The sequence below is a fragment of the Oncorhynchus mykiss genome, chromosome 9, assembly GCF_013265735.2.
Source record: "Oncorhynchus mykiss isolate Arlee chromosome 9, USDA_OmykA_1.1, whole genome shotgun sequence".
Lineage (NCBI taxonomy): Eukaryota > Metazoa > Chordata > Actinopteri > Salmoniformes > Salmonidae > Oncorhynchus > Oncorhynchus mykiss.
Genome location: NC_048573.1, coordinates 10,313,861 through 10,329,822, shown reverse-complemented (window position 1 = coordinate 10,329,822; position 15,962 = coordinate 10,313,861). Strand labels below are relative to the sequence as shown.

General features: G+C 48.9%; 1 protein-coding gene across 1 annotated transcript; it reads right to left on the bottom strand.

Moving 5' to 3' along the window:
* Nucleotides 1-13,081: 13,081 nt before the first annotated feature.
* Nucleotides 13,082-14,399, bottom strand: LOC110532990 (histone deacetylase 8-like). Its single transcript, XM_021617128.2, has 2 exons — nt 14,246-14,399; nt 13,082-13,419 (listed from the first exon to the last, which is right to left on the bottom strand). Exons 1-2 carry the CDS (start codon nt 14,397-14,399, stop codon nt 13,274-13,276), a joined length of 300 nt encoding a protein of 99 aa, XP_021472803.2. The 3' UTR covers nt 13,082-13,273.
* Nucleotides 14,400-15,962: the final 1,563 nt, after the last annotated feature.

Below are 15,962 nucleotides of genomic sequence, written 5' to 3'. Positions count from 1 at the left end.
TCAAAAGGTTCTACACCTGCAACATCGAGAGCAACACCGGTTGCATCACTGCCTGGTACGGCAATTGCAAGGCACTTCAGAGGGTAGTGCGTATGGCCCAGTACATCACTGGGGCTAAACTGCCTGCCATCCAGGACCTCTACACCAGGCGGTGTCAGAGGAAGGCCCTAAAAATGGTAAAATACCCCAGCCACCCCAGTCATAGACTGTTCTCTCTACTACCGCATGGCAAGCGGTACCGGAGTGCTAAGTCTAGGACAAAAAGGCCTCTCAGTTTTTACCCCCAAGCCATAAGACTCCTGAACAGGTAACCAAATGGTTTATCTTATATGTATAGTCACTTTAACTATACATTCATGTACATACTACCTCAATTGGCCCGACCAACCGGTGCTCCCGCACATTGGCTAACCGGGCTATCTGCATTGTGTCCCACCACCCGCCAACCCCTCTTTTTACACTTCTGCTACTCTGTTCATCATATATGCATAGTCACTTTAACGATACCTACATGTACATACTACCTCAATCAGCCTGATTAACAGGTGTTTGTAGCCTTGCTACTCTTTTTCAAATGTCTTTTTACTGTTGTTTTATTTCTTTACTTACATTCACACACACACACACACACACACACACACACACACAACAAAACAAAAAAATTCCCGCACCATTGGTTAGAGCCTGTGAGTAAGCATTTCACTGTAAGGTTGAAACCTGTTCTATTCAGCATTTCACTGTAAGGTTGAAACCTGTTGTATTCAGCATTTCACTGTAAGGTTGAAACCTGTTGTATTCAGCATTTCACTGTAAGGTTGAAACCTGTTGTATTCAGCATTTCACTGTAAGGTTGAAACCTGTTGTATTCAGCATTTCACTGTAAGGTTGAAACCTGTTGTATTCAGCATTTCACTGTAAGGTTGAAACCTGTTCTATTCAGCATTTCACTGTAAGGTTGAAACCTGTTCTATTCAGCATTTCACTGTAAGGTTGAAACCTGTTGTATTCAGCATTTCACTGTAAGGTTGAAACCTGTTGTATTCAGCATTTCACTGTAAGGTTGAAACCTGTTGTATTCAGCATTTCACTGTAAGGTTGAAACCTGTTGTATTCAGCATTTCACTGTAAGGTTGAAACCTGTTGTATTCAGCATTTCACTGTAAGGTTGAAACCTGTTGTATTCAGCATTTCACTGTAAGGTTGAAACCTGTTCTATTCAGCATTTCACTGTAAGGTTGAAACCTGTTGTATTCAGCATTTCACTGTAAGGTTGAAACCTGTTGTATTCAGCATTTCACTGTAAGGTTGAAACCTGTTGTATTCAGCATTTCACTGTAAGGTTGAAACCTGTTGTATTCAGCATTTCACTGTAAGGTTGAAACCTGTTCTATTCAGCATTTCACTGTAAGGTTGAAACCTGTTGTATTCAGCATTTCACTGTAAGGTTGAAACCTGTTGTATTCAGCATTTCACTGTAAGGTTGAAACCTGTTGTATTCAGCATTTCACTGTAAGGTTGAAACCTGTTGTATTCAGCATTTCACTGTAAGGTTGAAACCTGTTGTATTCAGCATTTCACTGTAAGGTTGAAACCTGTTGTATTCAGCATTTCACTGTAAGGTTGAAACCTGTTGTATTCAGCATTTCACTGTAAGGTTGAAACCTGTTCTATTCAGCATTTCACTGTAAGGTTGAAACTTGTTGTATTCAGCATTTCACTGTAAGGTTGAAACCTGTTGTATTCAGCATTTCACTGTAAGGTTGAAACCTGTTGTATTCAGCATTTCACTGTAAGGTTGAAACCTGTTGTATTCAGCATTTCACTGTAAGGTTGAAACCTGTTGTATTCAGCATTTCACTGTAAGGTTGAAACCTGTTCTATTCAGCATTTCACTGTAAGGTTGAAACCTGTTGTATTCAGCATTTCACTGTAAGGTTGAAACCTGTTGTATTCAGCATTTCACTGTAAGGTTGAAACCTGTTGTATTCAGCATTTCACTGTAAGGTTGAAACCTGTTCTATTCGGCGCACGTGACAAATAAACTTGATTTGATTTAAGATACGAACACACACATAGATACGAACACACACATAGATACAAACACACACATAGATACAAACACACACATAGATACAAACACACACATAGATACAAACACACACATAGATACAAACACACACATAGATACAAACACACACATAGATACAAACACACACATAGATACAAACACACATATAGATACGAACACACACATAGATACAAACACACACATAGATACAAACACACACATAGATACAAACACACACATAGATGCAAACACACACATAGATACAAACACACACGGTGTGTGTGTGTGTGTGTGTGTGTGTGCGTGTGTGGGTGTGTGTGTGCGTGCGTGTGTGTAATAGTGTGTGTGTGTGTAATAGTGTGTGTGTGTTATAGCAGCTGGTTAGTCTTGTTTGAGGTGGGGCCTTCTTAATGACATTAAAGGTCGTATGAGGTTACAGCCTGACCTGGCAGAAAGGAAACAAGAGGAGTCTTTATCATGGCCAAGACACTACAAAAATACCCTCTATCTCAGAGAGGAGTCTTTATCATGGCCAACCCTCTACAGAAAGACTCTCTATCTCAGAGAGGAGTCTTTATCATGGCCAACCCTCTACAGAAATAACCTCTATCTCAGAGAGGAGTCTTTATCATGGCCAACACACTACAAAAATACCCTATATCTCAGAGAGGAGTCTTTATCATGGCCAACCCTCTACAGAAATAACCTCTATCTCAGAGAGGAGTCTTTATCATGGCCAACACACTACAAAAAGACCCTCTATCTCAGAAGAGATATATACCTACCCCTCACTGTACATGGAAAATCTCTCTTGACCTCTATCCCTCCCCATTTCCCTCTCTCTCCTTGTCCCCCTCCCTCCCTCCTTCCCTCCCTCTCTCCCTCTCCCCCTCTCCCTTTCTAATTATATGGGAATTCACCAAAAAGAAACTGCCCCTCCCCCCCAGAATAAAATACACAAGGTTCCTCTAAGAAGACAAAAAAAGATAAGGAGAGAGAGAGAGGGAGAGCAAGGAGAAGAGAGAAAGAAGCACAGAGACCCTCTCTGTCAGGTCTAATGGGGACAGAGTGGTATTGTTCCCCCTCCTTCCCTTCATCCCTCCTGATTCACCTGGAAACAAACCCCTTTATTGAGGGCCGGCGGCCATCTTTGATTAGAGGGAATGACTCAGCGAAGACGGACCACAAGGTGTGTGTGTGTTAGGGGCTGTGCGATGTAGTCCTACCTCGTGGTCAGGTATCTCAGAGGCTAGTGTTTGTCCCAGGATGGACACAGTCAGGTAGGTTCAACAACGAGTCGTGTTGACTAGGTTATGCCCTCCTAGAGAGAAGGGGCGGGAGGGGGAGAGAGAGGGAGAGAGAGGGGGGAGGGAGAGAGAGAAAGAGAGAGAGAGAGGGGAGAAAGAGGTGGGGAGAAACAGAGTGGGGGAGGGAGAGAGAGAGGGAGAAAAAGAGAGCGAGAGAGAGGGGAGAGAGAGAGAGCGAGAGAGGGGGGAGGGAGAGAGAGAAAGAGAAAGATACCGAGAGAGAGTGAGAAAGGGGGGATGGAGAGAGAGAGAGAAAGAGAGTGAAAGAGAGCGAGAGAGGGGGGAGGGAGAGAGAGAGAGAAAGATACAGAGAGAGAGTGAGAGAGGGGGGATGGAGGGAGAGAGAGTGAAAGAGAGCGAGAGAGGGGAGGGGAGGGAGAGAGAGAAAGAGAGTGAAAGAGAGCGAGAGAGGGGGGAGAGAGGGAGAGAGAGAAAGAGAGTGAAAGAGAGCGAGAGAGGGGGAGGGGAGGGAGAGAGAGAAAGAGAGTGAAAGAGAGTGAGAGAGGGGGAGGGGAGGGAGAGAGAGAGAAAGAGAGTGAAAGAGAGCGAGAGGGGGAGGGGAGGGAGAGAGAGAATGAAGGGGAGAAAGAGAGTGAAAGAGAGCGAGAGAGGGGGAGGGGAGGGAGAGAGAGAGAATGAAGGGGAGAAAGAGAGTGAAAGAGAGCGAGAGAGGGGGAGGGAAGGGAGAGAGAGAGAATGAAGGGGAGAAAGAGAGTGAAAGAGAGCGAGAGAGGGGGAGGGGAGGGAGAGAGCGAGAAAGAGAGCGAGAGAGGGGGAGGGGAGGGAGAGAGAGAGAATGAAGGGGAGAAAGAGAGTGAAAGAGAGCAAGAGAGGGGGAGGGGAGGGAGAGAGAGAGAAAGAGAGCGAGAGAGGGGGAGGGGAGGGAGAGAGAGAGAATGAAGGGGAGAAAGAGAGTGAAAGAGAGCGAGAGAGGGGGAGGGGAGGGAGAGAGAGAGAAAGAGAGCGAGAGAGGGGGAAGGAAGGGAGAGAGAGAGAATGAAGGGGAGAAAGAGAGTGAAAGAGAGCGAGAGAGGGGGAGGGAGAGAGAGAGAAAGAGAGCGAGAGAGGGGGAGGGGAGGGAGAGAGAGAATGAAGGGGAGAAAGCAGTAGAGAGATCAGGAGAAGGAGAGTGAAAGAGAGCGAGAGAGGGGGAGGGGAGGGAGAGAGAGAGAATGAAGGGGAGAAAGCAGTAGAGAGATCAGGAGAAGAGAGCAAGAAAAAGAGATGAGGGAGAGAGTAAGGGAGGATAAATAGAAGAATTGTAGTGTATGTGTGTGTGTGTGTGTGTGTGTGTGTGTGTGTGTGTGTGTGTGTCAGACGTACCTCCTCCCAGTGGTAGTGTGGGTAGGTGCTAGTCTAGTGTGTTACGGTGAGTGAATGAGGACCCAAAAGCGAACTAACTTAAACAGAGCTTCTTTAATAACCAAACATAGGTAGGCTCAGATAGACCGGCAGATTCCGACAGGACAGGACAAGGTTACAGCAAACATGACGATAGTCTGGCTCAGGCATGAAACACAACAAACAAGAATCCGACAAGGACAGGAACAAAAACAGAGAGAGATATAGGGGACTAATCAGAGGGAAAAAGGGAACAGGTGGGAAACGGGGTGACGAGGTAGTCAGGAGGAGACAAGGAACAGCTGGGGGAAAGCGGGGGAGAAAAGGTAACCTAATACGACCAGCAGAGGGAGACAGGGTGAAAGGAAAGGACAGAGACACAACATGACAATACATGACAGTACCCCCCCACTCACCGAGCGCCTCCTGGCGCACTCGAGGAGGAAACCTGGCGGCAACGGAGGAAATCCTCGATCAGCGCACGGTCCAGCACGTCCCGAGAGGGAACCCAACTCCTCTCCTCAGGACCGTACCCCTCCCAATCAACGAGGTACTGGTGACCACGGCCCCGAGGACGCATGTCCAAAATCCTGCGGACCCTGTAGATGGGTGCGCCCTCGACAAGGATGGGGGGGGGGGGGGGGAAGACGAGCGGGGGCGCGAAGAACGGGCTTAATACAGGAGACATGGAAGACCGGGTGGACGCGACGAAGGTATCGCGGAAGAAGAAGTCGAACTGCGACAGGATTAATGACCCGAGAAATACGGAACGGACCAATGAACCGCGGGGTCAACTTGCGAGAAGCCGTCTTAAGGGGAAGGTTCTGAGTGGAGAGCCAAACTCTCTGACCGCGACAATATCTAGGACTCTTAGTTCTACGCTTATTAGCAGCCCTCACAGTCTGCGTCCTATAACGGCAAAGTGCAGACCTGACCCTCTTCCAGGTGCGCTCGCAACGTTGGACAAAAGCCTGAGCGGAGGGGACGCTGGACTCGGCGAACTGAGATGAGAACAGCGGAGGCTGGTACCCGAGGCTACTCTGAAAAGGAGATAGCCCGGTCGCAGACGAAGGAAGCGAGTTGTGGGCGTATTCTGCCCAGGGGAGCTGTTCTGACCAAGACGCAGGGTTGCGAAAAGAAAGACTGCGTAAGATGCGACCAATAGTCTGATTGGCCCGTTCTGCTTGACCGTTAGACTGGGGGTGAAAGCCGGAAGAGAGACTGACGGAAGCCCCAATCAAACGGCAAAACTCCCTCCAAAATTGAGACGTGAATTGCGGACCTCTGTCCGAAACAACGTCTGACGGAAGGCCATGAATTCTGAAAACATTCTCGATGATGATTTGTGCCGTCTCTTTAGCAGAAGGAAGCTTAGCAAGGGGAATGAAATGAGCCGCCTTAGAGAACCTATCGACAACCGTAAGAATAACAGTCTTCCCCGCTGACGAAGGCAGTCCGGTGACAAAATCTAAGGCGATGTGAGACCACGGTCGAGAGGGAATGGGCAGCGGCCTGAGACGGCCGGCAGGGGGGGAGTTACCGGACTTAGTCTGCGCGCAGACCGAACAAGCAGCCACGAAACGACGCGTCATGCTCCCGGGTGGGCCACCAAAAACGCTGGCGAATGGAAGCAAGCGTACCCCGAACGCCAGGGTGGCCGGCTAACTTGGCAGAGTGAGCCCACTGAAGAACGGCCAGACGAGTAGGAACGGGAACGAAAAGAAGGTTCCTAGGACAAGCGCGCGGCGACGGAGTGTGAGTGAGCGCTTGCTTTACCTGCCTCTCAATTCCCCAGACAGTCAACCCGACAACACGCCCCTCAGGGAGAATCCCCTCGGGGTCAGTGGAGGCTACTGAAGAACTGAAGAGACGAGATAAAGCATCAGGCTTGGTGTTCTTAGAGCCCGGACGATAAGAAATCACGAACTCGAAACGAGCGAAAAACAGCGCCCAACGCGCCTGACGCGCATTAAGTCGTTTGGCAGAACGGATGTACTCAAGGTTCCTATGGTCAGTCCAAACGACAAAAGGAACGGTCGCCCCCTCCAACCACTGTCGCCATTCGCCTAGGGCTAACCGGATGGCGAGCAGTTCGCGGTTTCCCACATCATAGTTACGTTCCGATGGGGACAGGCGATGAGAAAAATACGCGCATGGGTGGACCTTGTCGTCAGAGAGGGAGCGCTGAGAAAGAATGGCTCCCACGCCCACCTCTGACGCGTCAACCTCGACAACGAACTGTCTAGAGACGTCAGGTGTAACAAGGATAGGAGCGGATGTAAAACGATTCTTGAGGAGATCAAAAGCTCCCTGGGCGGAAACGGACCACTTAAAGCACGTCTTGACAGAAGTAAGGGCTGTGAGAGGAGCTGCCACCTGACCGAAATTACGGATGAAACGACGATAGAAGTTCGCGAAGCCGAGAAAGCGCTGCAGCTCGACGCGTGACTTAGGGGCGGGCCAATCAATGACAGCTTGGACCTTAGCGGGATCCATCTTAATGCCTTCAGCGGAAATAACAGAACCGAGAAATGTGACGGAGGAGGCATGAAAAGTGCACTTCTCAGCCTTCACAAAAAGACAATTCTCTAAAAGGCGCTGGAGGACACGTCGAACGTGCTGAAGATGAATCTGGAGTGACGGTGAAAAAATCAGGATATCGTCAAGGTAAACGAAAACAAAGATGTTCAGCATGTCTCTCAGGACATCATTGACTAATGCCTGAAAGACAGCTGGAGCGTTAGCGAGGCCGAAAGGAAGAACCCGGTATTCAAAGTGCCCTAACGGAGTGTTAAACGCCGTCTTCCACTCGTCCCCCTCCCTGATGCGCACGAGATGGTAAGCGTTACGAAGGTCCAACTTAGTGAAAAACCTGGCTCCCTGCAGGATCTCGAAGGCTGAAGACATAAGAGGAAGCGGATAACGATTCTTAACTGTTATGTCATTCAGCCCTCGATAATCTATGCAGGGGCGCAGAGACCCGTCCTTCTTCTGGACAAAAAAAAACCCCGCTCCGGCGGGAGAGGAGGAGGGGACTATGGTACCGGCGTCAAGAGCTACAGACAAATAATCCTCGAGAGCCTTACGTTCGGGAGCCGACAGAGAGTATAGTCTACCCCGGGGGGGAGTGGTTCCCGGAAGGAGATCAATACTACAATCATACGACCGGTGTGGAGGAAGAGAGGTGGCCCTGGACCGACTGAACACCGTGCGCAGATCGTGATATTCCTCCGGCACCCCTGTCAAATCACCAGGCTCCTCCTGTGAAGAAGAGACAGAGGAAACAGGAGGGATAGCAGACATTAAACATTTCACATGACAAGAGACGTTCCAGGAGAGGATAGAATTACTAGACCAATTAATGGAAGGATTATGACAAACTAGCCAGGGATGGCCCAAAACAACAGGTGTAAAAGGTGAACGAAAAATCAAAAAAGAAATGGTTTCGCTATGATTACCAGAAACAGTGAGGGTTAAAGGTAGCGTCTCACGCTGAATCCTGGGGAGAGGACTACCATCCAGGGCGAACAAGGCCGTGGACTCCCTTAACTGTCTGAGAGGAATGTCATGTTCCCGAGCCCAGGTCTCGTCCATAAAACAGCCCTCCGCCCCAGAGTCTATTAAGGCACTGCAGGACGCTGACGAACCGGTCCAGCGTAGATGGACCGACAAGGTAGTGCAGGATCTTGAAGGAGAGACAGGAGTAGTAGCGCTCACCAGTAGCCCTCCGCTTACTGATGAGCTCTGGCTTTTACTGGACATGAAGTGACAAAATGACCAGCAGAACCGCAATAGAGACAGAGGCGGTTGGTGATTCTCCGTTCCCTCTCCTTAGTCGAGATGCGGATACCTCCCAGCTGCATAGGCTCAGCTCCCGAGCCGGCAGAGGAAGATGGTAGTGATGCGGAGAGGGGGGCAACGGAGAACGCGAGCTCCTTTCCACGAGCTCGGTGACGAAGATCAACCCGTCGCTCAATGCGAATAGCGAGTTCAATCAAGGAATCCACGCTGGAAGGGACCTCCCGGGAGAGAATCTCATCCTTTACCTCTGCGCGGAGACCCTCCAGAAGACGAGCGAGCAAAGCCGGCTCGTTCCAGCCACTGGAGGCAGCAAGAGTGCGAAACTCAATAGAGTAGTCTGTTATGGATCGATTGCCTTGACATAGGGAAGACAGGGCCCTGGAAGCCTCCTCCCCAAAAACAGATCGATCAAAAACCCGTATCATCTCCTCCTTAAAGTCCTGATACTGGTTAGTACACTCAGCCCTTGCCTCCCAGATTGCCGTGCCCCACTCACGAGCCCGTCCAGTAAGGAGAGATATGACGTAGGCGACACGAGCAGTGCTCCTGGCGTAAGTGTTGGGCTGGAGAGAAAACACAATATCACACTGGGTGAGGAACGAGCGGCATTCAGTGGGCTCCCCAGAGTAACACGGCGGGTTATTGATTCTGGGCTCCGGAGATTCGAAAGCCCTGGAAGTGGCCGGTGGATCGAGGCGGAGATGGTGAACCTGTTCTGTGAGGTTGGAGACTTGGGTGGCCAGGGTCTCAACGGCATGTCGAGCAGCAGACAATTCCTGCTCGTGTCTGCCTAGCATCGCTCCCTGGATCTCGACGGCTGAGTGGAGAGGATCCGAAGTCGCTGGGTCCATTCTTGGTCGGATTCTTCTGTTACGGTGAGTGAATGAGGACCCAAAAGCGAACTAACTTAAACAGAGCTTCTTTAATAACCAAACATAGGTAGGCTCAGATAGACCGGCAGATTCCGACAGGACAGGACAAGGTTACAGCAAACATGACGATAGTCTGGCTCAGGCATGAAACACAACAAACAAGAATCCGACAAGGACAGGAACAAAAACAGAGAGAGATATAGGGGACTAATCAGAGGGAAAAAGGGAACAGGTGGGAAACGGGGTGACGAGGTAGTCAGGAGGAGACAAGGAACAGCTGGGGGAAAGCGGGGGAGAAAAGGTAACCTAATACGACCAGCAGAGGGAGACAGGGTGAAAGGAAAGGACAGAGACACAACATGACAATACATGACATAGTGCGTGTTGTAAACACTGTGCCCTCCTTACAGGGGTCATGTTAAAGGAACACATGGGGTCACCAGCCATGGGGTCAACTCCCAACTGTTTCCGGGTTAAACAACGACTGCACCTCCTTCATCACACTGATGATGGCAACAACAATCACATCTTTAGTATTTCATCTAACATATCATATGCTGTAAATTAATCTGACTATAACAATTACAATAATTACAGACTGACAACTTCATCCAATATGTTCGCTAACATGTAAACCGTAGAATGGACAATGTTATAATTTTACTAAACAAAAACATTTGTATTTTCTCTGCAGTTGCAAAACCTCAACAAAACAATGAACATGCAACCCTAGGTTTTTGTTAAATGTGACTGACAACGTTAAGCGTTACAGAAATGGTTTTGTTGACGGTTTACCTTTACCCAGCCCTGAGTCATCCAGAGAGACGTACCTTTACCCAGCCCTAACTCATCCAGAGGTTTACCTTTACCCAGCCCTGAGTCATCCAGAGGTTTACCTTTACCCAGCCCTGACTCATCCAGAGGTTTACCTTTACCCAGCCCTGACTCATCCAGAGGTTTACCTTTACCCAGCCATGACTCATCCAGAGAGACGTACTTGTACCCAGCCCTGTGTCATCCAGAGAGACGTACCTTTACCCAGCCCTGACTCATCCAGAGGTTTACCTTTACCCAGCCCTGACTCATCCAGAGGTTTACCTTTACCCAGCCCTGAGTCATCCAGAGGTTTACCTTTACCCAGCCCTGAGTCATCCAGAGGTTTACCTTTACCCAGCCCTGAGTCATCCAGAGGTTTACCTTTACCCAGCCCTGACTCATCCAGAGAGACGTACCTTTACCCAGCCCTGACTCATCCAGAGAGACGTACCTTTACCCAGCCCTGTGTCATCCAGAGGTTTACCTTTACCCAGCCCTGAGTCATCCAGAGGTTTACCTTTACCCAGCCCTGACTCATCCAGAGAGACGTACCTTTACCCAGCCCTGAGTCATCCAGAGAGACGTACCTTTACCCAGCCCTGACTCATCCAGAGAGACGTACCTTTACCCAGCCCTGAGTCATCCAGAGAAACGTACCTTTACCCAGCCCCGAGTCATCCAGAGGTTTACCTTTACCCATCCCTGTGTCATCCAGAGAGACGTACCTTTACCCAGCCCTGAGTCATCCAGAGAGACGTACCTTTACCCAGCCCTGTGTCATCCAGAGGTTTACCTTTACCCAGCCCTGACTCATCCAGAGAGACGTACCTTTACCCAGCCCTGAGTCATCCAGAGAGACGTACCTTTACCCAGACCTGACTCATCCAGAAAGACGTACCTTTACCCAGCCCTGAGTCATCCAGAGGTTTACCTTTACCCATCCCTGTGTCATCCAGAGAGACGTACCTTTACCCAGCCCTGAGTCATCCAGAGGTTTACCTTTACCCATCCCTGAATCATCCAGAGAGACGTACCTTTACCCAGCCCTGTGTCATCCAGAGGTTTACCTTTACCTAGCCCTGAGTCATCCAGAGAGACGTACCTTTACCCAGCCCTGACTCATCCAGAGAGACGTACATTTACCCAGCCCTGTGTCATCCAGAGAGACATACCTTTACCCAGCCCTGAGTCATCCAGAGGTTTACCTTTACCCAGCCCTGAGTCATCCAGAGAGATGTACCTTTACCCAGCCCTGAGTCATCCAGAGGTTTACCTTTACCCAGCCCTGTGTCATCCAGAGAGACGTACCTTTACCCAGCCCTGAGTCATCCAGAGGTTTACCTTTACCCAGCCCTGTGTCATCCAGAGGTTTACCTTTACCCAGCCCTTAGTCATCCAGAGAGACGTACCTTTACCTAGCCCTGAGTCATCCAGAGAGATGTACCTTTACCCAGCCCTGAGTCATCCAGAGGTTTACCTTTACCCAGCCCTGAGTCATCCAGAGAGACGTACCTTTACACAGCCCTGTGTCATCCAGAGGGACGTACCTTTACCCAGCCCTGAGTCATCCAGAGGTTTACCTTTACCCAGCCCTGAGTCATCCAGAGGTTTACCTTTACCCAGCCCTGAGTCATCCAGAGAGCCGTACCTTTACCCAGCCCTGAGTCATCCAGAGAGACGTACCTTTACCCAGCCCTGAGTCATCCAGAGGTTTACCTTTACCCAGCCCTGACTCATCCAGAGGTTTACCTTTACCCAGCCCTGAGTCATCCAGAGGTTTACCTTTACCCAGCCCTGAGTCATCCAGAGGTTTACCTTTACCCAGCCCTGAGTCATCCAGAGAGACGTACCTTTACCCAGCCCTGTGTCATCTAGAGGTTTACCTTTACCCAGCCCTGACTCATCCAGAGGTTTACCTTTACCCAGCCCTGTGTCATCCAGAGAGAAGTACCTTTACCCAGCCCTGAGTCATCCAGAGAGAGGTACCTTTACCCAGCCCTGAGTCATCCAGAGAGACGTACCTTTACCCAGCCCTGAGTCATCCAGAGGTTTACCTTTACCCAGCCCTGAGTCATCCAGAGAGACGTACCTTTACCCAGCCCTGAGTTATCCAGAGAGACGTACCTTTACCCAGCCCTGAGTCATCCAGAGAGACGTACCTTTACCCAGCCCTGAGTCATCCAGAGGTTTACCTTTACCCAGCCCTGAGTCATCCAGAGAGACGTACCTTTACCCAGCCCTGAGTCATCCAGAGAGACGTACCTTTACCCAGCCCTGAGTCATCCAGAGGTTTACCTTTACCCAGCCCTGTGTCATCCAGAGAGACGTACCTTTACCCAGCCCTGAGTCATCCAGAGGTTTACCTTTACCCAGCCCTGTGTCATCCAGAGAGACGTACCTTTACCCAGCCCAGTGCCACACAGGTCTCCAGTACCTACAACAGGGTGGTAGGGCTACTATGGGTCTGTGGGAGGGTGTTTCAAGTCTGTGTGTGTATGTGTGTGTGTGTGTGTGTGTTTGTGTGTATGTATCACAGTCATTATGTAGCAGTCATCCCTTTAGGGGTAAAACTTCCACACCTGAGAGAAACATTACATTATTCTCTAAAAATACACAAAAACATATCTTATTGACAGACAAAAAAAATGTACAATCAACATTGATGAAACTTTTGTATCCACTTACGGTAGAGAGGTAGAGAGAGAGAGGTAGAGAGAGTGAGGTAGAGAGAGAGGTAGAGAGAGAGAGGTAGAGAGATAGGTAGAGAGAGAGAGGTAGAGAGAGAGAGGTAGAGAGAGAGAGGTAGAGAGAGAGAGGTAGAGAGAGAGAGGTAGAGAGAGAGAGGTAGAGAGAGAGAGGTAGAGAGAGAGGTAGAGAGAGAGAGATGCAGAGACAAGAGGGTAAGATACAGAGAGAAAGACAAGGACAGGAAGTGAAGTGAGAGTTTGTGAGGACAGAAAGTACCAACAATTAGAGGACCTCCAACTAACATAATTTATTCAACAACATTTAATTGTTTTTCTCATAGAAATCACTCATCAGCATTTCCCCTGGTCCTTCCTGTCCTCTTACTTCTCGGCGTGGTGCCAGCCTCCTGACCAGTCGATGGCCACCTCACCCCTCTTATCCAGCAGGCACTGGGGGGCTGTCAGGGTGGCACCACCCACCGCTGTAGCATAGTCATAGATACCCTCCACCACTGGACAGTCATAACCTGGGAAGAGGGGGATGAGGAATAGGGGTGAGGGAGAAAGAAAAGGATGGAGTTTGGATGGAGAGGGAGGAAAGAGAGATGGAGGGAGGAAGTGATAAGGTAAAGGACAGAGGAGGAAGAGATGGAAAAGGAGAAGGAGGAGAGAGAGCGAGAGAGAGGTAGAGAGAGAAGTAGAGAGAGAGGTAGAGAGAGAGAGAGGGAGAGAGAGAGAGACAATGGGTGAGAGGGAGGAGAAGTGAGAGTGACAAAGACCGAGAGAGAGGGGAAGGATGGGAGGAAGGACCAGACAGAGGTGTGGAGGAGAAACAAAGGGAGGAAGAGAGAGGCGGAAGAGAAGGAGAGACAATGAAAAGGAAGGGTGTTGCAGGGGGACATGGAGAGATGGGGAAGACAGAGGAAACACATATGGTGAGATTGAGCAGTTTTTCTAAGAGAAAGGTTGGCAGAAGATGAGTGTTCTCCATCCAATGATACCAGACTGGGGTTGTATCCTTCCTACAGACTCCCACCCACAGACCTAGATAACATCAGTCACCTATAAGGGCCGTCAGCATTAATCTGTTATTTATATCTTCAAATATATAACTGGAGGGGTTTTAATGTAGATATTTAGTGTGTTGGCAATCAACCCTTTGCCCAGTGGAGGCAATGGGACGTGGGTCATTTATATTGGGTGTTAGAGCACCCTCTACTGCCAGCAAAACAACATGACATGGTACTCCCTCCCATCTCTCTCCCTCTCTCCCTCTCTCTCTCTCTCTCTCTCTAATTTATTGATGTCTGTCAAACTAAGCTCCAGGGATCCGGTCCTTCCCTCTCTTTTTACCCAGGCCAAAGTCTCCGGACTGGGGGTCATCATTGTCTCCGTCCTGGCTGATTTTGTGGAGGTGCTCCAGGTAGCGTGAGTCTGTGTGGAACTTGGCCATCTCCTTAATGGTTGCAACATGGGGCTTCACAACACAGAGAGATAGATGGAACATAGACACCGATAGAATGCTTTGGAACAGTCTATCTACTTAGCTAACAGAGTTCTGGAACTGTTCTACAGAGTTCAATTCCATTCCATTTCAATTCAAGGGGCTTTACTGGCATGAGAAACACATGTTAACATTGCCAAAGCAAGTGGAATAGATAATAAACAACAGTGAGTTATTCAACTGTTCTATAACTGAAGGTAGAGCTCAGAATGGGGTACTGGCTTTGGAGCAAAATGGTAGCTAGCTATTTTGATCGAATCTTTAATCTAAAAGAATAACTACAACTCCTCAAACATCCCCAATCTGTGTGAAACAAGCACCAAGTTGAGTTGGTTAGCTAAGGGAATGGTTGCCTAAAGATACCGACCCTTCCGTTACACTTGTTTACACTGTGCTACACTGGGGTCGGAACACAATCGTAGTCACATTAAGAAACCATGGAGCCGGCGCGAGACATGGGTCAGAAAACGTACCATAATGCAGGGATGGGATACGTCGCCGTACTCCAAATTGGACCTTTGTCCACACTGTTTCATCAAGAACTACTGGAAATACCGCTCGTTTTCCTGGAAAACGTCCCTTTCCATCCGTACGCTAGCTACCAATAGCCTTCGCAGCCATTTTGAAATAGCAGTGTCAGTCCATCAGCTCCTTTGTGCCATTCCATAATGGCTGCTGTGTTTACTGTTAGCTAGCATGAGGACAAACAGGGGCAGTATTGCAATCTTCTCGATGAAGCGGTGTGGATGATAGTAAAATGTGTCGTACAGAGGCACCTGCTGTCTCTAACGCTGAATGATCGGCTATGAAAAGCCAACTGACATTTACACCTGAGGTGCTGACCTGTTGCACCCTCTACAACTACTGTGATTATTATTATCTGAGCCTGCTGGTCATCTATGAACATTTGAACATCTTGGCCATGTTCTGTTATAATCTCCACCCGGCACAGCCAGAAGAGGACTGGCCACCCCCCATAGCCTGGTTCCTCTCTAGGTTTCTTCCTAGGATCTGGCCTTTCTAGGGAGTTTTTCCAAGCCACCGTGCTTCTAAACCTGCATTGCTTGCTGTTTGGGGTTTTAGGCTGTGTTTCTGTACAGCACTTTGAGATTTCAGCTGATGTAAAAGGGGCTTTATAAATACATTTGATTGATTGAATGATCCCTGCATTGAGGTACGTTTTCTGACCCATATCTGGCTCCATGGTGTCTTAATGTTTCGACCCCAGTGCAGCTTAGTGTAAACAAGAGTAACAGTAGGGTCAGTATATTGTGGCAAAGGTCATGGTTAATTTAGCTACAGTGCCTTCAGAAAATATTCACACCCCTTGACTTTTTCCACATTTTGTTGTTGATCATTGCTTAATAACAGACATTTTCAAGTCTTGCCATAGATTTTCAAGCCGATTTAAGTCAAAACTGTAACTAGACCTCTCAGGAACATTGAATGTCATCTTGGTAAGCACCTCCAGTGTGTTAGGGCTTGTGTTTTCAGTTGTTGTCCTGCTGAAAGGTGAATTTGTCTCCTAGTGTCTGTTGGGAAAGCAGACTGAACCAGGTTTTCGTC

Excerpts from the sequence above, each read along its gene's own strand:
- LOC110532990 (XM_021617128.2), bottom strand. The coding sequence starts at position 14,399 with ATGTTCCATCTATCTCTCTGTGTTGTGAAGCCCCATGTTGCAACCATT. Across the intron at positions 13,420-14,245 it reads GTCCGGAGACTTTGGCCTGG|GTTATGACTGTCCAGTGGTG; the intron begins GTAAAAAGAGAG and ends CCCTCTTCCCAG.